Source organism: Varroa jacobsoni, unplaced genomic scaffold (genome assembly GCF_002532875.2).
Source record: "Varroa jacobsoni isolate VJ856 unplaced genomic scaffold, vjacob_1.0 scaffold_793, whole genome shotgun sequence".
Taxonomy (NCBI): Eukaryota; Metazoa; Arthropoda; class Arachnida; order Mesostigmata; family Varroidae; genus Varroa; species Varroa jacobsoni.
Genome location: NW_019213695.1, coordinates 486,126 through 510,004, shown reverse-complemented (window position 1 = coordinate 510,004; position 23,879 = coordinate 486,126). Strand labels below are relative to the sequence as shown.

General features: G+C 41.2%; 3 protein-coding genes and 1 long non-coding RNA gene across 7 annotated transcripts in view; 2 read left to right on the top strand and 2 right to left on the bottom strand.

Moving 5' to 3' along the window:
* Positions 1-423: 423 nt before the first annotated feature.
* On the bottom strand, positions 424-7,365 carry LOC111263828 (uncharacterized). Of its 4 annotated transcripts, none has more exons than XR_015312463.1 (10): positions 7,199-7,365; positions 6,222-6,318; positions 5,265-5,449; positions 4,348-4,918; positions 3,631-4,197; positions 2,940-3,437; positions 2,620-2,791; positions 2,304-2,438; positions 1,363-1,871; positions 424-812 (listed from the first exon to the last, which is right to left on the bottom strand). XR_015312463.1 is itself a non-coding variant. In XM_086969803.1 (9 exons), exons 2-9 carry the CDS (start codon positions 6,286-6,288, stop codon positions 1,637-1,639), a joined length of 2,430 nt encoding a protein of 809 aa, XP_086825929.1. In that variant the 5' UTR covers position 6,289; positions 7,199-7,365; the 3' UTR covers positions 424-1,636. The 4 variants fall into 4 exon arrangements, 1 of the variants encoding a protein (XP_086825929.1); XR_015312462.1 differs by having other exon boundaries at positions 6,222-6,289; XR_015312464.1 differs by lacking the exon at positions 6,222-6,318 and having other exon boundaries at positions 7,199-7,364.
* A 399-nt stretch (positions 7,366-7,764) lies between these two features.
* Nup50 (nuclear pore complex protein Nup50) lies at positions 7,765-17,000 on the top strand. Its single transcript, XM_022839266.2, has 6 exons — positions 7,765-8,333; positions 8,878-9,130; positions 11,781-11,923; positions 12,610-13,449; positions 13,667-13,826; positions 14,129-17,000. The coding sequence occupies exons 2-6, from the start codon at positions 8,980-8,982 to the stop codon at positions 14,317-14,319; spliced, it is 1,485 nt and encodes a 494-aa protein (XP_022695001.1). The 5' UTR covers positions 7,765-8,333; positions 8,878-8,979; the 3' UTR covers positions 14,320-17,000.
* A 610-nt stretch (positions 17,001-17,610) lies between these two features.
* LOC111263846 (fibroblast growth factor 9) overlaps positions 17,611-23,879 on the bottom strand; it is a 41,449-nt gene continuing 35,180 nt past the window's right edge. The window contains exon 3 of the mRNA XM_022839268.2: positions 17,611-20,130. Within this exon, the coding sequence (XP_022695003.1) occupies positions 19,915-20,130 (216 nt within the window). The 3' untranslated portion in view covers positions 17,611-19,914. The remainder of the gene's footprint in view (positions 20,131-23,879) is intronic.
* Positions 21,606-23,879, top strand: part of LOC111263848 (uncharacterized) — a 2,878-nt gene continuing 604 nt past the window's right edge. Inside the window, exons 1-2 of the long non-coding RNA XR_002682502.2 lie at positions 21,606-21,804; positions 23,352-23,434. This is a non-coding gene — a long non-coding RNA (uncharacterized LOC111263848). The remainder of the gene's footprint in view (positions 21,805-23,351; positions 23,435-23,879) is intronic.

Below are 23,879 nucleotides of genomic sequence, written 5' to 3'. Positions count from 1 at the left end.
ACTGTTTGGGAAATCAAACGGAGAACATCCCGGAGAGTGCTATTCGTTTTGATTTTATTGCACAGTTTGTTCGGAGTTTGACCGGCGACAACTAACCCTTTCTTGTTCCAATGGGCGACTCAGTGAACACGACATCACATATTTACTACTATATCTGTTACGATATTAAAATGCGAGAGTGCTAAATAACAAATTAAGATAATATGTTGTGTATTATTACTGTCCCTTATATCACGATTTAGGTAGTAGAAACTAGGCGGAGAATTTATCGAGGTGTCACGAAAACTGCCTAGGCCCTTGCGGCCAAAATGCGGCTCGCCCTATCCTACACAACCTTAACCTTCATCGAAGACTTACTAAGTGTTTCACTGTTTACAGTATTAGAAGGAATAAAAAAAAACGACGTATCTAAGTAATTACTCATTTTATTAGCCGAGCAGTTTCGGAAACCTCGGGCTTTGAGCCTTTATTATTAACGGAATACAAGCATTTCGTGTAATTTATTATTTATATACTGTAAGGAAATAATAGACAAGACATAACTAGAAAATATACAGCTATCACCTCCGTGCCAGCCAGAGAGTTACTACGATGAACGGCTTGCTTGAAGATTGATGGGTTCATTCGTCGCTGATGACTATGTACATTTAATGGTGAGAGGGTGAAGGATGAGGCAGCAGGCGAACTAAATCTCCGTTCTGCCAACCCCTGTTCTGGCTAAGATTCGGACAACTTAGCCTGGCTGGCCTCCCAGCATTGCTGTTGCTGCTGCTCACTCAGCATTCGCTTCGTATCATTCACCATCGTCCTCGCTGAAACACAATCCACCTATTCACAAACTAATCCCTAGCATCGACCAACTTCGACAACACCATTATATCACTGTGACGACCACGAGTCACGTATTGGTCGGTCACCACGTTTTAAAAAATCTCTAGGAAAGTTTGTGCTTACTGGATGTTCGTGACTTCATCAACCGTAGGCCAGATGAGCGCTTTTGCCCCATTTGTTCGCGTAAATTGTTCTCAGCAAGTTTATTACTTTTTATTATGGACTAAAAATTCAGCAAAATTAATCCGTTCTTCCCCCGAAAACAGTTTCCCGTTTACAACCACGCAGCAGTCGAAGGTATAAGCACAGCAGTGGGCTCAGCGGAGGCCCCATACCTCACTGGCATCGCCCCTACTTGCGTGTCATGTGACGTCTACTCCCCACGAAGGGTCTTTTGCTCACCCGCTCGTTGGGGCGGATTCAGAAGTGAAGTTCAGAAGAAGGAGAAGGCATTTTGATCTTTTTGATGCCACCTATGCAGTTGATTTCAGCCAACCCAGTAGAAGAACGTGAAATCATAAAGGAACCTACCTTTCTACGAGCTGAGAATGTGTCATGAGCTGCATGTTTGTGAGATAGCGATCACATGATGATGAGATTGCACATCGTCACGATGTTTGACGACAGCTGCTGTAGCTGAATGGCTGGCTGGTTGGCGAAATGCATTCATCCACCATCCACCGGATCGATGAACAACGACTAAGCATTTGTTTTTGTTACCTTCAACATCAATCACTCGTCTTGATATCTTCTCCACCTTACTCGGTCGTACGAGCAGACCGCTCTTTTACAGATCTTGCTCACTCTACCTTCGTCTCCGCCGGTCCCCCTTATCCCTACCCCTGCTCCGGCTGCGGCTGCGCTCTCTTCGGCTGCGACTCCTATCGCGGCTTCTTTCGCGTCTCCGGTCTCTCGATCGAGACCGAGATCTTCGCCGCTCACAAGACCGCGAACGAGTTCGTGCGTCACGTTCGCGAAAACGGTCCCTATTGCGATCTCGATCTCGTTCCCGGCCTCGATGTCGCTCGTAACTCCTTGACCTACATTTGCACACACGTAGACCGCACACACATCATCGCCCATACGTACGATATGTTTATAAATGTTTCCTCCTAAATACTGTGATAGTTGGATCAAGATGAAGACGTTGACCCTTGGCCACGTTAAACGGTATTAGCAATGTCAGAAGGAAACCCGGTAACGTCGAAACGAGTTTTGTAAAAGGAACGCGGAATGCAACCGATCCGCAAGCCAACACAACCGGTAACAAGCAAAACGCAAAAACTAGCATCATTGAAAAAACACTCTAACCGCCACCACCTCGTCCAGCCAACGGCCTCTCCATCTGAATGTGTAAAGTGGACTCGATAGGCCTGACTTCAGAAGCTGCGGCAGGCAGTAACTGTTGCCACCGCCATCAGGGGGTTGGTTGATTGATTGGTTAGACGCTTCTCCAAAGGCGCTTTAAATACCTTTGTCGGTGATTTCGGCCCCTACTACCCGACCTTCCTCTGCGACGTTCGCGACTACGACTCCGACTGTGGCTTTGGCTGCGAGAACGGGACGACGAAGATCGCTTCTTTTTCGAACGTTCCTTGCTGCGAGACCTGATGAAAAATGGAGATCGGCTAGACACACTTGGACAAACACAATGCTATCCCCTTTCGCCCTATAAAACTACCATAATCCCAAAATAAAAACTTTCGCAACCACTCGACGTCCTGTACGAACAATCCAGGAGGGTCGCCAAATTTCAGGCTGAATACGGTTTAACCTTATGTATCGGACCTTCTCTTATCTTTCTTGGAACTCTTCTTTCGCTTGTCGATCCGATTGCTGATATCCGAAACGGAGTCATCTGAAGACTTCCTTCTTTCCTTACGCTCCTTGTCCTTACTGTCTTTTCTATCCTTTTCGCGAGACAGACGAGCTCGCTCGATACCCGTTTCGCGAACCTCATCTGTAAAGTACAGAGCAGCAAAAAGGCACTTAGATTTTACTTAGGAGCATATGCTAAAAGGTTTAATACACCTCTTTCGACTATTTCAGGAGTAAATCAGTCTAAACTACCTTGAAATATTATTAACATCGGTGTCTGCCATAACTACCTTCAACGCCTCTCTTTCTGGAAGATGAACTCTCATTCTGTTTTTCCTTCTTGCTCTTTTCACGCGATCCCCGCTCTTCCTCCTCTTGATCGACGTCACGATTATTGTTATCGATTTCTTTGCTCTTATGCTCCATCTTGCGGGACACTTCACTGTGCTCGCTTCTAGGTTCCTCGTACACACTTCGCGATTCTGATTCTGCCTCGTCCACACTTTTACTTGCAGATCTTCGCGACCTCGAAGGGCTCCGTGACGTGGGCGTTCGTCCAGACCTCGGACTTGCTGGAACATCTCTATCAGCAGGGCTAGGATCTGGCGATTCTTCTCGACGCATCCTTCTCAGCTGGTCTACCTCTCGCTCCTCCAACTCTCGCATGGCAGTTTCCTCCCATCTTCTAAAAGCTTTTCGACGAGTCAAGATACGCTCCTCAAGATCTGAATCATCGCCACCTTCACTTCGAACTTCATTATCCGATGCATCGGAATCAGAGTACCCACCTGAAGATCAACAACATAATGAGAGTTTGTGATTTTATAGTTTAATAATCTTAATACGACAGCGCTCGCGTTCTTTGGGATGTTAAAGGTATGTGAACCTGCATTCCTTTATTCCACTTAGTATGTCTTTGTTGAAGATAAATAATTTTTTGACCACGGTTGCCAAGAGAGTCGAGCAAAAACCCTGACTTACTTATGCCGACAATGTTGGCTAAGGCCGACGTAACTTTCTTGGGTTTGGCCGTTACCCGGTTCCGCGCCCGACGTATCTCTTCAACGGAAATATCATCAAGTTCATCGGTGAGCACAGTGATGAGGATCTCGGTCATAAAACGCTTAACGTTAAGTGCAAACTGTTGCTCTTTTTCCTCAGCTGTAAGGAAAATTGGTGGCGGGGTAGCGGCCTTTTTCCTCGATGGGCCAACTTCGTCACCTCTCTCGTTAACGTCACGAGGCTCGTCAATCAGCTCTGACTCTTTGATCGCCTCCTCGTCATCAGGTAACTCTTCATCGGACTCTGGCTGTCTACCCTGCGGATTTGTAGAGTTACCGCCACCAGCAGATCCCTTGGTACCGTTACTGCCACCCTCAGCGTCATTGTTCTCGTCATCATTTTCATCTCCTTTAGCCCAAAGAGGTCGTTTCCTTTCTAGCTGTTTCTTACGGCGTTCTTCCTCTTCTTTTTTCTTCTGTTTGTCGCGTTCCATTTTTTCTAGACCTTCACGAATCCATGCCGGTAGGTTCTTTCGCTTTGCCGCGTCTGCCAAATAAAAAAAAATGTATAACAAATAACGACCCCAAATGTACTGTTTACCTACAAGCACATTTTTATTAAATCTGAGGTTTTTGGTAGATGATATTATAATACTCCGCTAAAAACCCTTTTGAAATCAGCAGTGAATGCACTTACCAATTGAGACAGTTGTATCCATTCCCGGTGGAACCATTGGTGCTACGCCAGGCGGCAGAAGTGGTCCTGGAGACATATGATGTGGCCCCTGTTGATGCTGCATGTGATGAGTGTGGGGAGGATGGGCGTATCCGTAGGGCGGATTAGGTGGGCCGCCCCCACCCTGTCCATAGCCATGGGCGTAATCGACGATACGGCGTTCTGCGGGTGTGTTTCCACCTCCGTGAGCGTAGTCCATCACGACTCTTTGAGAACGGTTTGCCTGCTGTGCAGGCGGGCCATGACCGTAATCAACGACTTGACGACCCGATGGAGGTGGTGCTTGAACGAAAGACGGCGGTTGTCCCCAAGAGCGGTCATCCCCGCTAACCATCGCGCTGCCGGCAGGCCCCATACCATGACCCATCGATCCCATCGGTGGGCAAGCACTTAGAGGGCCCACAGGCGGTAGACCATTGGTAGAAGGAGGAAAAGGAATAGTTCCGCCTATAGATTGACTATGTGGAAATATGGCAGCAGCGGCACCACTATTAGCTTCGTTGCTTCCCGGTGAGCCCTGGCCCCAAACGTCCTGAGATCGAACAATGCGAACACTCGAAGTTAGCTTATGTGTAAATAAAAACTATCGGCGGATTAGCTCGAAAGGTTAAAAAAGAATAAAAAAATGAAACAATGCTTTTAGGTTCGAAGCCCTGTACAGCTTGATTTGATGATAAGAAAGCCTTTAACACCTCCAGTGCAAACGGGATCACTAGACAAAAGCATCCACGGGTTTGGGTACGATAATCAATCGAACCGACTGGCGACTATATAACATAAGATACTAAAATTGATATTAGCGACATTTTTTTTCGCAAAATTTAACCGCAACTGAGAGAATAGAGTGCGCCGTTGGACAGCACCGGGAAGTTGCTCACCATTGGTCGTTCCTCGCCAGGTGGCTCAGGTTGCATGGGGGTTCCTCTCCGTTCGACGTCGACATTGAAACAAGGAAGCCCTAACGCCGGTGGCGGTGGCTGTGGGTCCGGTGGGGGCGGAGGCGGCGGTGGAGCCTGCTGCTGCTGCATGGAGATCCATTGTTTTGCTAGGCTCGCCCAGTCGACTGAAACACAATTGCAGTACGTAAAAGCCTCGTAAGTAAACGAAAATTAATAGACATGCCTAAATGCAATGTGCAGGAAATCGTTGATAGTAAGGTTATACGCTGAGCAAAAAAATATATATATTTTTAATGCTAGAAGTAGAGTTAATAGCATGAAACGATGCAGCTTCACAGGATAGATTGAATCAGAACAGGAGCCTCGAATTATATTTAAAATCATATGAAGATGATCTTATCACGCAAAGGAGTTGCTCAACCTTTAAAAACAAAAAAAAAAATCCTTTATGTCTTACAGAGGAAGTCTGATCGGAATGTAAGACTAAACTATTTCGGCCTTTTTTTGTTGAAAGGCTAAAACTTGCACTTGGACATATCGGCATGAAATAATCGTACAGCCTTCAAGAAAACGTTAATAAACGAAAGTAATACAGACATTGAAGAAAGTCCTATCGAGCGTGCTATCATACTGAATTCATCCTGATAATGCCTCCAGTGTCTCGAAAGCTTGAGCGTTAATGGAATAAACCATTTTAATATTAACAACGATAAAACTTCTCATTAGTGTAATAGATCGGATACATCGTTAGAGGACGAGAAGTTCCCAGATACACTAGCAAAACTTCTACAGAACAGGAAAGTACGAACAAAATTAACTGTAAAGAAGCCCTAATTATAATTTAGACTCTACATTTATTCTAGCACTACTGCTTCTACTTTAACCGTTTTAATGCTTTCGGAAACGAACAACGACGGTACTATTGTTCGAACTCACCTTGATTGTGGGGAACATTCTGGTAATGGGCGGCCTGAAGCGGCCACCGCGGAGGCTGACTCCACATCCTTTGTAATGGGGATAACAATGGCAGCAACTAACCGGTTATAATATAAAATCGCCATATATTATATATGAACACCAACAGAATATCAAACAAAACCCACACGAGAGATTACGTTCATACAAATCACAATCATACTTCTATTTCTGGTGCATACTTTATTAACGGAAAGATGTGTAGTTTTGAAAACTGCAACTAATAAGGCCTACATGTGAGTTGGTTTTAATAGAATATTAAAATAACTAGCGATTTATAGTGATAATAATAATATTACAAACAAAATTTGAAAAATAATACCATTAATAATAATAACTACGCACTTATTGTCTACCTGATATTCATACCACACATGTCTTGTTTGTTGACGTACTCCATCACAAGAGTATTCATGTGGCTACTTCAACTAAATATTTTATTAATTGTTGTTTACTCAACCGAATGAACGGTAATTTCTTGGATTCACATGGTTAAATATTTATTTCATTCATGCTGTGCCATGGGTAGGTGAAAAAACGAAGTACGAAGTCATAAAATGGCAGTAAATCTATTGGTATGGCGACTGCAGATTTAGCGAGAGGTGTTTGCCTATGATTTGCTTGTTGTATTCAATGCGGTTACATCGCTTACTTGTGTTCTTATTGTCAACAAGTATACTCTTGCAATTAGCGTCTTTCTATTTTGCTGTAGACTATTTACTGAACAGCCGAATTGAACCCAAGTTCTATGACACGAAATCCTAAGTGTGTTTTACCAACACACCCAGCGCTACGTCTCTGCTCGTCTATGTATCTTTATGCATCAGATATTCGTGCTAATATCAAGTCATCTGTACAAGAAGGAGCATTCGTACACATCACAAGCACACGTCCGCCGCAGTACCACTATTACTCTGTACTGCAACACGTATACTGACCTGTACGTTGTCCACTTAGATCGAAAAGGGTCAGACCACGAAATTCACAAACACTCGATCGTCACGGGAGGCTGTTTCTTGCTCACATCAGCGACACCGCATCCAGCATAGCACAAATGCATCAGCGACTCTGCCCTACAGCTACTGCTGCTATCGCTCATACCGCTCCCTAAGGTTTTTTCTTCCGCTGCCATTCGCGGACAGCCACAGACCACGGCTCCGACGGCGCCCGCGCGACAATTTGACCAAAAACACCAGCCGCACCACGAATTATCGTTTAGGGATTGGCCGCCCATACTCTGCGCCTACGCTCTATATTAATTTTTTCACACTCCATATGACAAGTGGCAGCACGGAAACACAGAATGAATTTACCATCGTTCGCCCACATATGTATGTTGTGGTCGTGTATATTTTACAAACAAATACGAAGTGTTTCTGCCAAACATATTATAGAGTAATCGTCAATCATCAGTCATCATGTTGTCACCCAGTTGATCATGCTGTATTCCAAACGACTTCCGACCAATTCATCGAATTGAATAATTTTCTCTCTAGTTGAAGATGGCGCCGAAATATTATTTTTTGTTAGCAAAAACATAGGAAACCTTTCTTCGCAAACGGCATTAATAGGTGGACCTTGTAAACGGCGAATATGGGATGACCGTCGCCTATAGTTACCGCGCTTAGCTGTTCGTGCTTTTGTTTAGTACCCGCACTGCTCTATTGGCTCTGACAAAAAGTCGCTTGCCGTCCAACCGTCGGCTTGAAGCAAACACATCATCAAATCAGGCTCCGATAAGAGATTTTCGCTGGCTCCGACAATCTTTCTCTGTCTCCAACTGAATATTCCTGTGTATGCGGACGAGTGGTAGGGCCACATTACTGCGACGGTGACTACTACATGCTGCTGCCACTCGCTGCCACCGCCGCTCCTGCTGCTAGCTGTTGTAGTTTTGATGTCAGCATTGTGGGTAGTGGTGAGTGTGTGCTCGTGTATTCATGTGTACTGCTACCAGTGGCCGTAGATTCGAGCGAGCGTACAGAGCCTCGCCCGTTGCGTTTTCGGTGCAGTGAGGTCGTGCTGCCGTATTCGGTGAAAGCGTGTGATGATTCCTGAGTCGTAGGCTCCAAAGTAAGGGTAAAGTCGGCTAGGCAAACGAGGTTAGAATCGATTCTAATCACCGAGTTACGTCGATCGTTGGGCGGACCGATTGCGCTGCCGGGCTCGTACATAAAAAATATTTCTCGTACCTCCTCGAACGTTGATGTGCGAATCCCGCCTGTTCGTTACCTACCGCCGTAGGTATAACTCGCAGCCTAATTGATTGCCGTGTTCGAAAGACAAAAGTGAGAAACAGTCGCGTGCCGTTCGTGTATCCGTGCCAATAGTCGTCCATATCAATAGATGTTGTTCGTCGCCTTACTTAGTGATTGGTCTTTACTGAAGGTGAACACTGCTGCTGTAGGAGTCTAGTGGGCTCGCCTATAGTTTCCCGTTGAGTGTGGCAGGCATCTTGTTCATGCGTTACTGCGGTGGCGACGTACAGCCGCATGCTGCCCCTGCCCAATAGTAGGCTAATAACAACGACAGCAGCTGTAAAAGTGGCGGTAGCAAACATCAAAGAGAATTACATTACTAAATAACGATCACCATAATATTTCCAATACGTACATAGGTGGTGCCAAAAATCCGTGGCGAACTCCTGAGTCGTTTGCAGGCCGAACAACGGTGTGATATTGAATTCTTTGGGCCCATCGATACAACCCGGCGGAGCAATATGGCTAAACGTCGCGCAGAAAAGCAGTTAAATGACAGAAACTGGGACGATGATGAATCGGCCGAGGAAGCGGGAGTGTTCGAGCGCGCCTCTGAGGATGTCCTCGCAAAAAGGACGATTCGTAGAGCCAAAAGGAACCTGCCACAGTCAGGTAATTGGAGGGAGAGATAATGGGTTTTGCGAATGTTGCGATTAGGTGATGCTACGATGTGATTATTTATATTATTGTTATGATGCTTCGTAAAGATCGAATAGTACCCGTGCCGAATCCTTCCTTTAGAAGTAGTAAACGCCCGTTTTTCTAGCGTGTGTTCTTAGAAAATGTGTTGACTCTACAGCAACACGAGCCCTCTCGCTGATATTTTCCATTCTTAGAGGAGGACGTGTTGAAAATGTAACGGACTTGAGAAAGCACGTTGTTGCCTTTAAATCCACTAGGCCGTAAATATATTGAGCTAACGTAAATAACGAGGAATTCCAAATAGTGGATTCAGTGACTAACCTCTTATCTAGAAATGCCTTTATAGTATGCACTTAGGTTCTGAAGCGAGGCAGCTGATTTCATATATACAGCATTCGTTATAAAGGTATTGTAGCTATTGGAAAATAGTACGTGTAAAAAGCAGAGGCGGGCTTGGCAGAGAATTGGAAAAGCCACCTCTAAAGTAGCAAAATAGATCTTTATGTGCGTCTGCTCTATTCCAGCTGAATCTGGAAACATTTTAAGAGAACATCTGCAATGCGGAACAAAAATAATTACCGTCACTCATCCAAGAATTTGCTTTGTATTGACTATCGCTAGTGTAGTATATAAATTCATACTGATGTTTACACCACTGGAACATCATTCTAGTGCTATACGGGTTTGGTTTCACCCATGGAAGATCTCATAAGATCCTCCAGGTTCATTAAAGGTGTCAGGATAAATAGAGTACTAATTTTCTCGTAAACTTACGAAGTGTATGCAAATAGGAACCTTCTGAGGATTATGATTACTGGTCATCAATTTTAGACGCTGCAATATGGGCGTCACTGATTGTGAACCCCACCTAATAAAGAGTTGACCCAATAGAGCCTGCTTGGGACGTTTTTAAAATAAATGCTCCATCCAATACCATCATTTCTGGAGAAAACTTTTTCCGCAAAACTTGTGTCCTTGAAGCCTATCGCAAGTACATTGTGTCATACTAGGACAACGAAGGTTCGAAACGCTATGTCATATTGCGATAAATCAATTTGGTCTGAGACTGTAGCTTAAGTCCGGTGTAATATTTGCACTAGTGTGGTTAAGAAACCGCCTACCCTTTAGATTTCTGTATTATTCTACCTTCGCTTGCTAATTGATTTTTCTGAAAAGAAAAATCTTCATAATTGAAAATAGGAATGCGCAAATGACAAATACCACATATTTGTTTCAATATAAGCTATTTATATAATGTCCCATTTTTTTCTAATCTAACAGCGACCACATTATGGATGCATCAGAGTAATAACCAACGCCATACATTGGCATCAAGTTAACAAACTAGAGTAAAACTCTCAATACGTTACAATGACATTAAAAAAGTACAAAATATGATGATACGATATATTTTTTCTAAATAGTACGATATATTTTAGAATAAATGATTCGAATATTTAATCACCGTGAGACAATCCTGTAGAGTGTTGGCTCGCAGCACGAAACGAAGTGTGTTTACGTCTGAATGTGAACCTAAACCATCACGTCTCTTTAGGGTAGGCGAACACGTTATCATTGTACTATTGTATGTAGACATTTTTTATTGGTTGCGTCTATTTTTTAAAGCGTTCAAGTTAGGCTTCTTCTGACAAAAATGTCAATTGGCACTTACCAATGATTGTAGATATAATGTTGATCCACAAACAGTTCTGAAAAGCTCGTTGATGTCGCTAATTAATGATCGATAATTTATGGTACTTTACGCTCAAAACGCAGTTCGGAGGTTGTGTCTTACAACACCTAATAGATATATTACTGCTAGTCAACCACTTCTCCTTAAATAAGCAGTCCAATGTTAAGCGGGGTTTCCGTCTGCAGCTTTGATCTAAACCGGTAATGTTCACTTCAGTTGTATAATGTAAAGATAATGCAGGTGCTATTCAAGTTTCGTTAATGATTTTATGCTGTTTCGGTGACTCACAAAAGATGACGTGTTTTATTTAAGGCACAAACTGGAAATCAGCAGAATGATAAACAAATGTCACATGTGACGTTAGTCGTCACCGGGTGTTGTCCTGTCGTTATTGCACGGATAAAAAACTGGAGGGACATTTTTCTTATCCCTTATAGAGTCGTTTAAAAAGTTGATAATTAAAAAAAATAAGAACAAAAGCTCTAATTCAGTCGGCGGATATCAGTACAAAAAGATATTATGTGAAAGAAGATAAGTCTTTACAGTTTTCCCTGTCTGAAAAACGCCCAGCATATGTATAAGTAGTTAATGGATTATATCTACACGAGCTTTTGGACTCTGAAATAATGATTCTATTGACGGAACTGAATAGTCCAGTGCTATAAGTTGCGACGCCGTATGAGTTGTTTATATTCTATTCGTGTGTTCTTCAAACCTGTAGCTAGTGCAAACTGCGTAATCTAATTCCCTGAATGCAGTTAGCAACTTCATACAGATATTTGGGTTTCGTGTATTATATAGCTCCTCTAGTATCTTCTGATCCTAGTTGCTCATAGCCATTTATCGCTCACACGATGCCGTAAATAATGATCCGTATTTTAATATATTCATATTTCACCTTCGTTATTCTAACGGTGGTTGTTACAGATGACGCTGCTGCACGTCCAAATCCTTTCGCCGGCTTCAGCTTCAACCACAACGGGGGTTCCGCCAGTTCCGTGCCAACAGTCGCTGTCAACTCAAATGGAACAAACTCCAACAGCCGAACATCCGACGAATATCTCTTCAAGGTTAGTTTGAACGCATGCCTTTTTCAGAGAGCTTAGATTAATTACGCTATGATAGGGATTTTCTTCCTGTAACTCCTTACAATCAATTTCTGGCTTATTAAAGTCTTAATAAGTATCACCACAGTAAGTTCTGCCAATCGGATTTCACATAGCAAAATTATTTGATTAAAGGACTTTGACTGCTTAAATTATGGGGTTGTTGCCCAACTTATTTGGGTGAGCTCTATTTTGCTATAGTCACTGAAAACAAAACAGTCTGCTGTTGTTGCTGAGAGCTTTTTTGAAATTTTATTAATAAATAAATCAAATAGATTGTAGCGCTTTGACAAACATTTGCGGAAAAACGGTCGGTACTGTTTCCCTGAATTATTTTTTTAGATAATTAACCAGTGGATACACTTACACGCTAAATTCAATGGGGTAAAAAAAATACATTATGGTTTAATTTTTTGTCAGTTTGCTGGTAGTTTCTCGAACGCAAGTCAAATTTTGATAAGTAAGAGGCGATAGCAATCTCGAATGCCTTATCGTCTTCCTAACCCATGTATATACAATTATAAATAATTGGTGAAAACTAATTGCAGATGCATTCGTTAAGATTAAGCACATTCTTATCTTTATCACGTGTTCACAGCCTGTAGGCGCGGCATTCGCATATACGGTAGTTGTCTTAACTTTGCCCCCAGGTGGCCCAGCTGAATCGAGATATTCAAAAGTTTATCGACCGTCTGATGAAGGATAGTGGACCGTATCTAAATTTGACACCGTGTTTCGACGACTACATCAAGCATTTCCAACGTTTAACTACGGAAGAGGAGGAGCGGCAACAGAAGAACAACAATAATAACATCAGCACGACGTATTCAATGACGTCCATTACTGGTGGATTTGGAACATCGACAGGTGCTGTCACTACTTCGAAGGCAGCGGCAGATACCGAACCCAAGATCACATTCAGTTTCGGAGCTAAAGCGGCAACGACTCCTTTTACTACGACTGCTCCTAAGGCATCAACCGACTGCAATTCGAACGTGGGGCCAAGTGCGGGGTTTAACTTTGGTGTCCCGGCGAATACAGTCAGTAACAGCCTGAATAGTAATAGTAGCAGCAGTGGTGCGAAAGATGCAAATTCACCGGTTAAATTTACGTTTGGAGCTCCCCCGAGCACATCACAGGCTGCGTCATCTTCTGCTTCGTCACCAGTTAAATCTGTATTTCGCTACTCATCTGCTGTCTTTGGCGCCCCAACGTCTTCAACTGCCAGTACAGAGCCACCAGTCACATTTAAATTTGGTAGTACGCTCACAGCTGGCTCCGGGGATAAAACGGCTGAAAAGGCGACAACGTCGAAGCCGGTTTTCGCATTCAACGCGAAAACCGGCTTCGAGTTTGGATCAACTATTTCAGCGTCGAATTCGGCCATTCCAGCCACAACAGCAGTTCAAGATGACAATGACGACGAAGAGGAAGCTCCGCCTAAGGTTGAGGTTACGCATGAGGAAGAAGGGTCACTTTACATGAAAAAGGTAGCCATTAGATCGGGCGTTTACAAAAAGACACCAGTACATTTATATGACTATTCTATGCACATAATAACACCAACAAATTCTGATTATATCAGAACTAGTGAATATACAACGTCTATCATTAGGGTATTAGGCCTAGGCTAAGGACAACAGGATGCTAAAAATCTTGCTCTGCTTCGACGGTAAATATTTCTTGTTAATGTTGCGTTTGCCTTAGGTGAAGCTGTTCTACAAGAAGCCGGAATCCGACGAAAAAGGTCAGTATGCAGACAAGGGTGTTGGATTCCTTCATATCAAGAAGTTGGATTGCGGAGGCTATCAGCTGCTCGTACGAGCACAAAGCACATTAGGAAACGTGCTACTCAACATTCGTCTAGGTGAGCGAAATGCTAATTTATTCCGTTCAGCTTCAAAAATTAAACAGTTAAGATTTTTCTTGATTGCTACCGAAATGCAAATATCGTGTCTTAAATTATGATGATTATAGTGATGATAAAAGAATGTACCATGGTCGTATATGGGCCTGTTCTGGTGCAACCAGTTTAGGTGGTTTAGCTTCGTTTTCGACTTTTAATATACAGTCATTAGCTATCTGTAGACCGGACCGCTCACGTAATCGAAAAGAAGGGCATAGCAAGCTCGATATAAGCTAGCTGCCATCACTTATGTCCAATTACAGGGAAGGATATGCCAGTGAAACATGTTGGTAAAAACAACGTCGCGATTATGTGTGTGCCAAACCCTCGATTGGATCCGAAAGCTAAAGACGATAAACCCGATCCGCCGACCATGTTCTTAATTCGAGTAAAGACCTTCGAGGATGCTATTGAGCTACGTGACAAACTCATCGAATATAAGGATTCGGTTTAAAAGAAAGATTTACTGAATGACGAATTCATTGACAGTTCGGAAACTACGAGCGAAATTGGCCGCCCATTAAATTTGTGCTTATATGCCGGGGAAAAATACGTAGTCGAACTTCATTAGTAATCAGCATCATACAAGGCAAGTTTTATTGAGGTTGCGAGTACATAACGACCATTATGCGCTTGCATGTATGCGAATGAATGAGTATGCTTGACTGACGTAAACGTTTACGGGGATTAATGAAGGGCTACATGAAATGAAAGTAAGGGTACGGCGTCGAATGGTAACACTGTATTCTAAGCGGCTACAGAACGGCCAAGTAAACCTGACGCACTGTGTGCTTCCCATGAGCTGTATATTCTCTAAGTAATAGTGGTGTTGTATTGTGTTGAACAGAACGTGGAAAAAAAGAGTTAGTGGTGACGAATTAAGGAGAAATTGCTATTTCGAAAATGCCGCGCATTTGTGCTAGCTCACAGATTAACGGTATGATTGTGTATGGTACAGTATAAATGTGTTCTATGTACGATGGGTCGTCTTGAGTATAGGTCATGAGGTTTATCATTCATTCAGATTACAGGCACAGGCAGGGGGATCTTGCTGCGTATTTCTTTATGATCCGCTTCCAGTTCCTGTTTTATTTTTCGCCGAGTCTTGTCATTCGTCATAAACTGTTTGTATGATGCCGGCTTTGCCAAGGGACTCCAGCTACTGAGATTTATTATTATTAATTATTATCAGAGAAGCGCTAAGCGGATGCTAAGTGAGAGGAGCGGCGCAGGTGACTCTAAAAAGCGCAAGCAAAAGTGACGAAAACATTTCGCATATATACAAGCGTTTATGTATCTTGTATATATGTTGCCGGGTATGTTTTTCTTTTCTACCCGTGAAGTGAGGGACAAGTAGAACTAAGTCCTCATCTACAACGCTGCAGTCTCCTTCACCTGCAACGGTATATCGATTCCAACATTTTCGCTGACATCAGATTAGAAAGTAGTACGTAGATAAGATTGTGAGAATACGATGTTTCATAAAGCACATAGCCATACTGGCAGTATATAGAGTAGGTGGGATGACATGAAATGAGTAAGAAAAGAATAGAGGAGAGAAAGAAGAGATGTGGTTGCGACGAATTTTTTAGAGCTTTCTTTTTTCAATTCTTATTCTTCTCATTTGTTTATTTTTTGTTCAGCATTTTTTGCGTCGTTTTTTTCGACGGCTCTTACGACCGAAATAAAAGATCGTCATATAAATGGTGGCGGACATGAATGCTATCTATGAAATGGACGAACATCGTACGAAAGTCTGGAGAAGAGAAAAACTATAGAATTGTCGTAATGAAAAACGGTTGAACATTTTGGCAAGGATTCTTCCGACCCTGTTTTCTCTCGTTTAATACCGAATTCTGACGAATCGACCGACGATGATAATCACGACAATGACTCGGTGGGAATATAAGAGTGAATGGTTATTTGGTCGTTAAAGTATTGCAGTTACAAAGGCGATGTGACATTTTAGGAGCTAAAGCACAAACTTTTTTGGTGATTGAAATTAAAATAATTATATACAACATTATAGAGGGAGAATAGTGTATATGAAGAAAAATCATTGGATGGGAAAAAGAACGAGGGATAGCATGTTCGGGCGAAGTTGAGTATGCGAACCGGGCAGAATCGCCGGTGAACGATAGTATTTGTCAACGGCGGTTGACGTGAGCGCATGAATTCAAATTCGCACGTTTCGTGATGTGGCAACCAACTATAGGAGGGCATTTCAGTGATCGGAAACGTCAATGAGACATCGATAAATTTCGCGCTAAGTGTGTTTGCAAGCGGGGTTTATTCGGGGGGAAGGTCTTTTAGAAAAGTTCCGCGGGGTGTGTGATTTGACTTATATTTGGGTACAATACGTGTTTAAGATTTGCACATGTTCAGTTATCGATGAAAACAAGATGGCGACAGAATAGCCAGTATCGAAAATGATAGCCATGCAACTTGGGATTAGCACGTATATTAATTATATATAGTACAACCATTGTAGTTAACAACATGGGTAGCTACTTATTTTTCACAAGTACATAATCATTCGATTGGACGACATCAGTAAGCAATAGTATAGATGTAAACATTATTTAAGTACTTTTGGAGAAAGTTTCAAAAAACGGAACTCGTAGTAGTCCTCATATTGGATGGAAATAATGTAAGCTGGCATTGTAAAAATTAAACTGTTTACTAGTATAATTTTTATATTCACTTTTTTTCTAACAGAAGCTATAAGTATATGCAAAATCGCGGCTCAATGTTAAAAAAGGAGTAACGGAAGTATCTACGACAGCTAAGCACAAATTGTAGGTGAAAGTTGACCGATGTAAATGGCGATAATTTCCAATACCCCAGACAAAGAGATCATTAAATGTTTATTTTGTGACTAATTAAAGCTAGCTTGGTGCGCTTGTGAGTGTGTGAGGTCGTTTCTGCAGCTTGTGCTGAATGAATGAAAAGGGTGTTCAGCGGGTGATCAGAACACTACGAAAGAAGATGAAAAATGTGTATCATATTGTTGATATTGATTGCTATTGATAGCAATAGTAACAATTATAATAACAAGAATATAAATAATATTAATTACTTGTAGTGTAGTGGCAACGGTGAATAAAAATGAACGAGTCATGTATTCATTTGCAACTCTTTATGCGTGCTTTATTTGCTAACTGTTACCAAATCCTTATAATTTTTAAATAATGATAACTAATAATAGATAAATATTATATCATGAGTTGATGTAAATATTCTCCTACAAGTAATGCGCACTAGTTTTGAATCCAGAACCAATAATAGACAAATGCCGTATGCTATACGACCCTAGCCAGAAACCACAAGTTTCTGAGGAGCCGATGCCGCGTTGGTACAGGTTTTTATATTCATATACTTCTTCTGGTACTTTTTTATCCGGCTTGTATCATTCTTCCTTATTTTTCTAGCAGACGATTGTGTGGTTTTAACAGGTAAGCTGTTTAAGATCACAAAAACGTTTAACGAAACCTGAACATAGAGAAGAGACTCGTGTCACTTTCCTGAAGTACCACCTAACTACTGGAAAATCACGAGGCCGACGTATAGCGATTGTGACTTCCGGAATTGGCATCTTCGGTTTCATTTAATAGAGTGCCCATTTTCACATAAAAACACAATATTTTGGTCACTGGTTTATTCATTAATTGGCAAACGATTCTTATCTATTTCGCAGGTCTTTCGTTTTATGAGCTTTGTTGCTACCTAGAAATGAAGACGCGAGTTTAAACTGACGATCATGATAGTGATAGTAATAATAGTTATCGTCACTGCAAGTATTTATTCAGTTTTGTTTGTTGTTTGCCTAACATGAACTGGATATGATCCCTTATTACGATAGACGTGAAATCACCATCATACTTCGCATGAATCAGTAACGAACCTACAGTTCTACCGGATACATATAAATTACGTTCGTTTTCTATGTCCTGGTCTCATGCTGCAGTTGTTGCCTTTTCACGCACCTGTCATTTTTGTCCTGTGGCGTTCTCCATTATTGAACGCTGTTTCTGGCACACTAACCTCCATACTTCTTTGAATCTGTCAATCGCGCGATCAATCTATTTGCATTTAGTAGTGGTTTGGTTGTTACACAACATTGACCATGTATTTTTAACAGCCATATACAGTATATTGGACTTAATTATAGTGTTCGCAATCAAAATGTATACGTTGACTGCTAAGTAGTAAGTACTTATGTTCTTACTTATTATTAATTATGATATTGCATAAAGGGTCTATGATGATATTAAATGCAGACAGGCTAGTTGAAAGGCTCTTAATCTATATTTTGTGATTAAACAAAAAAAAGAATGATTTTAACCTACATAGACAGTAATTTGTCATACGTTCCTCTATACAGTGAGAAAATAGCTAGAAAAAAGTGTCCAATAATAAATATCACGACGATGATATACGGTATAATCTATACAATATAATGCATGTACTTCCTTTGTGTATGTTTCCTGTGCTAATTATCGCGTTGTTCTGCATAAGCCGATTGCTTATGTTTTTTGACGTAATCCCGCAGTATTATTCCTTCATGTATTTACTCAAAAGTACAGCTACCTATAGAATAATATGTGGAAATTACTACAAGCTGTTAGCCTGCGTTTCGACCGACTGCTTTCGGTTTAAGGAAGGAAAACAACACATGTGTTGTTTTCCTTCCTTAATTCTCTAAACCTCGTAGCATTTATGAGATAGGCAATGGCATCCATCTAAGCTAGGCAGTAAGCAGCATATGGTTTATTGTTATTACTATTAATATTTTTGAGTAATGACAGAGTGCACCGTGGAGCGAGACTTTCATACACACTCAGCGACATGAATAAACGTTCTTGTGTTGGCGAATAATCATACGTCCTTCCTGTAATAGGTACAATGCTGCAATAGCAAGATTTTGACAAAGATGTGTTTGAGGGTATTGCAATATGCCTAAGATATTAGCGAAACATGTTGGCAGTGTCTGGCGTCGTTTATTAGCTAATAACTTTGTGTATCGCTTGCTATACACCAAGCTACCGCTGTCCGGCTTCCTCAAAAAAACGACAATATCACACCACTGGTTTGAGAAATTAAATTCCGACTCCTGCTTCGACTCGCGTGATTCGCATTATAGCTATTTTTAAATGCGTCATTAGTTATATATATACTAATGGTATATATGAACAGAACTGCTATCCTGCTAACTAAATATGGTTCTCATCAACTGGGCATTCGTTGGCTTGTTACGTTTTTGGGGTGGTCATAACAAATTTCAGGCTTTATTGATCATTTCATATGTGGCAGCAAACATTGTTCCAACTTATGATCCCCTATTAGGCCTGGAAAACTGGAACAGGTAAAATTGTGGAAAATATGTCTATTTCTACAGTCGTTGCAGCAGTACACGAATGCTACATCATTTGCTCCATATGCCCTTAAGAACGCTTTAAAATTCATATTAAATCGCCATAAATGCATATTTAATCATACACCTTACCTTATACTTATTTACCGTTCTTATCTCAAAAGGAATTATAATAATCAGAGAATTCATGTTTGTTTATCTTAACATACAGAAGAGTGGCATTTCTATACAGCATCTGCCGTGGCAGTTGTTGCTTATCGACTTACGAATGCTTAGCATATGTTAGCGTGTATATATACCTAGGGATATACGTCCCAGAGCTGTAATCGCAGGCCATAATATTGGATACAAAAACGAAGCTACGTGGACAAGGTTCAACCGATAGTATTGGTCTTGTTTCATTTCTATTGTGGAATTTTATGGGATTATTGGAAGTAGCTATTCTCATACTATCACATCATGTTGGCCTTTTGACTTTTCAACAGCTGGGGCGTAGTTGACTGTAATACACGTCTATGTTACAACGTAATACTCCATCGTGTGCAACAGGAATCCATGTGTAATTGTACATCCTAAATGATGCACTAAGGTAACAGCAATGCCACTCGTGCTAGAACTAGTAGCTTTCTTTTCCCAGCTGATCGTTGTGAATGGGCGCGGGAGGGAAGCAGATCTTTACCCGATTTTCGCTTGATGTCTGTGCGCGATCCTCGGCAAGAAGTTGGTGCCTTTGTGGCTCTCTTTACGGCCCCGTTTTACCACCCCAACTTTGTTGATTGCTACAAACCAGCGTACAGGTGCACCCTTTATGGATGTCCGCAGAGTTGAAAACGTAAGAGAGCCGTTAGGTCGGTGGGAAGCATGGAAGAGGCATTTTTCCGAACGGCGACGCTGTGAAGGCAAAATGAAAATAAAAAAAAAACAATGGATCAGACTTAGTCAAGCGGCGAGATCCAAAGACACAGCATTTTGTGAGGAATCCAATCTAGATATCTCTCTGGTCAACCAAGTAACTTCATGAATTTCTTTGATCTAATATTAAACCTAACATTGAATGAAACTCGAAATTAGTCTCGAGCAGGTTTTGATTAGCCACTACTAGAAGATCCGTTTGATGCCTGTTAGGCAGTACTGCCGTTTCACGTTCGGTGCAATAAAGCACTTCACAGCCCCAAAACCCTATCATATTTTATTCTCATACAGGAAGGCAGATCATTTCTTACACGTGCATACAGTGAACTATTTCAAATGGTCAGTGAAGACCCATAGTTATCACTGGTTCCAAGAACTGGTACTAACTCTGTCTGTAGGCAAACTATTGAATGAACGATTACTAAAACAATGAGGATTTTACACAAATATTATAGTAATGTCCGGCTTTCAATACACCACTAACGCATGTGTCGTAAAGAGGTTAGACAGAATCTTTAGGATGTCCCAACCGTAAACTGCAACGAATGTTTAAGAGTAATGCTCTCGGTACTAGTTTGTCTTGAAGAACGTAGGACCTTTAAGAGGAAGGACAAGAAAAGGTGGAGCTCAGCCGTTGCTCTGATTTATACAACAAATTGCAAGATGATCTCTCCATAGCTAGTCTATTGCAGCTACCGTTCTTTGAAGCGCCCTAACTGATAAAACTGTGGAATAATGTTTATACGAATACTTGGAAAATAACTGCAGATGTGTAAGACAAGACAAGCTGAGACGTGTAAAATAATTTTTTAGCTTACAAGTGGTACTTTGTTTTCTTCCAATTCCACTCTCTTCTGGAAGAGAACGCCCGCTGTTATGCGGGCTGGTGTACTGCGTGGTGTGATACAGTTCAGAAAAGATATGCAGAGTTGGAACACCGTAAAACTATAATAGATTTACCGTTTTTGAGTATTTATATACTTTTACAATCACTTCCAATTTGAATCTATTACAATAAGATGTTGCGTTAGCACGTTTCAAGCCTTTTCATATAAAAAATAAAGCTACAACAGGATCCTAGCATTTACAGTTTATGATTAAATTGTACTTCATGTTCCAATGAAGGTCGTAATTGTTTGTACCAACTCCAGCTCAATTTCGAAAGTGGCTTTCCAAGATGCATTTTGTTAGTTTAGCATCGTATTCTCGGATGTGCATTTCCGAGTACGTGCTACTCTCTTCATGGCAACTATGATTGTCCGCCCATACCTATTCAGAGATGTCTGAGAAACGTCTACCAGCTTAACATATCTGGTAAGAGGAAAGGTCGCCGCCCTTACACGGCGTCAAAATGACTATTCAGCTTACGGCCTCAATACAGATAGCGCTTGTAAAGGAACTTTTCCAGGCGACGTAGTGGACCATAGATGGCATAGCTCTTATTTGACAAACAAGCAAGCGTGTCGTCTTTTATATGAGAAGGTTGTCATAAACGTTAACGGACAGTTCGCGCACGCTTTCCACTAGAGAATCATAAGTAGCACTGATATATGATGTCGTCAGTATACTTTGAAAATCGTCATTTTAGTAACATCCGTATAAACAACTGAAGCCTACGTGCACTTACATCACGCCGCAAAGTACGCATACTCTGTAAGTCAGCTAACCATCTTGTCGATCTTCAAAAGTACTAGAATCCAAGGTACACTCCAGTTACTATATATGTACGTTTTCAAAAAACACAGCATTTTTTCGAATCTATTATTTAAAATTGATACTGAATTTCCGAAGCTAGTTTCTTGCAAAGAATGTTGCTAGCGTATGAAGCTCTTCACGCGTTAAAGCCATCCAATTTTAGTGATGGCCTACTCTGTTCTCTTCACAGCAGGCTGACACCGAACCGCTTCGAAAACTTCTTTAATATTTTTAAAGCAAAGAAATATATGATCAGTTTTCATGGTTAGATGTGAAAGACTTTACCTAAAACATAATCCCAAAAGTACGTGAGACTGCTATGTAGAAGTTAACCGCAAAGGATGTGGCATAATTTTTTTTTGGTTCCGGATAAAAATAGCGATGCATCGTGCATCAAACCTACAGGTACTGCATACGCAAAAGTCTGGCACTATCTCCAGGTCTTGCCATTCGGATCTGATTCGGAGAGATTGTTTTTAAAAATCCTCCGGGAAGAAAACAGCCCAAGATGACACGCTAGCTAATAGTGAGCTCTTGACGTTTCTATTAACGTACGTGTCCGCAAAAACAATGCTAAAAGCGCTGCTTCCCGAATATGTAACTAAAAAAATATGTAAATGAAGAAAGAGATATAATTGACGTTCAGTAAGTTTTTCTATCTACGAGTAACTAACTTAACTGGAAGCAGTTATTTTGGCCCTTAGGTTAGAAATGGAATCCAGTATGATATTTATGGTTAGCATCACGAATGTGCAAGCTTAATGCGCGTTAGGGTTTTGTCTAGTTGATACGTATTCAAGCTGCCTATACAGTCAGAGATTTCCGTTTAAATCGGTACTGGCAACGGTGTCAGACTTGGGGTCTATTTCCAACGAACCGTAAGAAAAAGGTTTATCAAGTTGGTTCATGGGTCATCATAACGAAAAGCAGATCATAACGAAAGCTATCTAAACAGTAAGATTCTATGGAGCTCATTTTAGTACGGCTCATTTCTTACAGCTACTTGGGAAAACTATCGTTTTCCTGTTTGGTTACTTACTTACAATAACTATCTGTGTGACCCGGTTATCAAATATTTGATAATAAATAAATGGGACGGTGTTATCCTCTTTAAATGCATATTGACTCTGTTGAACCTCATCTGACTATAAAATGGATAGGATATCATAGCAGCAACGAAAATTTTATGACAGAAAATTTGTGTCCTCATTATCGCTTATCATTGCTACTGCCGTGGATTCTGACAACAGCAAAAGGTGGATCTCCGTATCGCTTAGTACCATCAAAGTCGACAAGATAATATTTATCATGCTACAGTCTATATACAGTCTTGCTCTTGTCGGCGCTTCTAAATATTCGGCCCAGTGAAACCGTGCACAATCCATTTCATGAGACGGTTATATCTTTGACTTACCTATAGATTAAACTCGTCAAACTTTACTGTTCTATTGTTTGGTCTATTCCTTGCGACTTGCATTATATTCTGGGCGCATCGTCTCCAAAAGGAGCTGGACGAGGGATCTCTGATCGAGCGTTCAACTCTGACCTTTCGCTGAACAAAAACGCGGGTCGCCTAAGCGTAAACTAGGTAGGTAAATTTAATTCTGTGATTTCATTATACTCTTACAATGAATACATTTCGCAGCTATATGCTTTAAGGTTTTACTAAATATTCAGATTTATGCTTCGCGGGCAGCGTTTAAGCTCATATAATAAGTTCATTATTTCATTTATTACAGCTGAATGCCGAATAGTAAGAGTTTATGAAAGTACTTTTAGTGGATAATATTCTTCCTGGATTTCTGGAGAACAAGTGTTTACTCAATCAGACGCTGTTTGAAATTAAGTTCTAAAAAATAATATAGAAATGTTATTAATATAACCTATTTCTAGTTGAGGCTCTGCCCTCAATCGGAGCTGCAAATCATTTTTGGCTTCCATTTTCATATGCCGGTAGGAAACGCTATTGAAGTAAATAGAAAAAATTTACCCACAATATAAAAAAAAAAATACAAATTCAGGCGACTTGCAGG

What these genes read in the sequence shown, in the direction of transcription:
- LOC111263828 (XM_086969803.1), bottom strand. Translation starts at nt 6,288, where the DNA reads ATGTGGAGTCAGCCTCCGCGGTGGCCGCTTCAGGCCGCCCATTACCAG. An exon ending in CAGAAAGAGAGGCGTTGAAG is followed by an intron (nt 2,792 to 2,939) that starts GTAGTTATGGCA and finishes TGTACTTTACAG; the next exon opens with ATGAGGTTCGCGAAACGGGT. An exon ending in TCCAAGAAAGATAAGAGAAG is followed by an intron (nt 2,439 to 2,619) that starts GTCCGATACATA and finishes ATTTTTCATCAG; the next exon opens with GTCTCGCAGCAAGGAACGTT.
- Nup50 (XM_022839266.2), top strand. Translation starts at nt 8,980, where the DNA reads ATGGCTAAACGTCGCGCAGAAAAGCAGTTAAATGACAGAAACTGGGAC. An exon ending in AAGGAACCTGCCACAGTCAG is followed by an intron (nt 9,131 to 11,780) that starts GTAATTGGAGGG and finishes TGGTTGTTACAG; the next exon opens with ATGACGCTGCTGCACGTCCA. An exon ending in CCGACGAATATCTCTTCAAG is followed by an intron (nt 11,924 to 12,609) that starts GTTAGTTTGAAC and finishes CTTTGCCCCCAG; the next exon opens with GTGGCCCAGCTGAATCGAGA.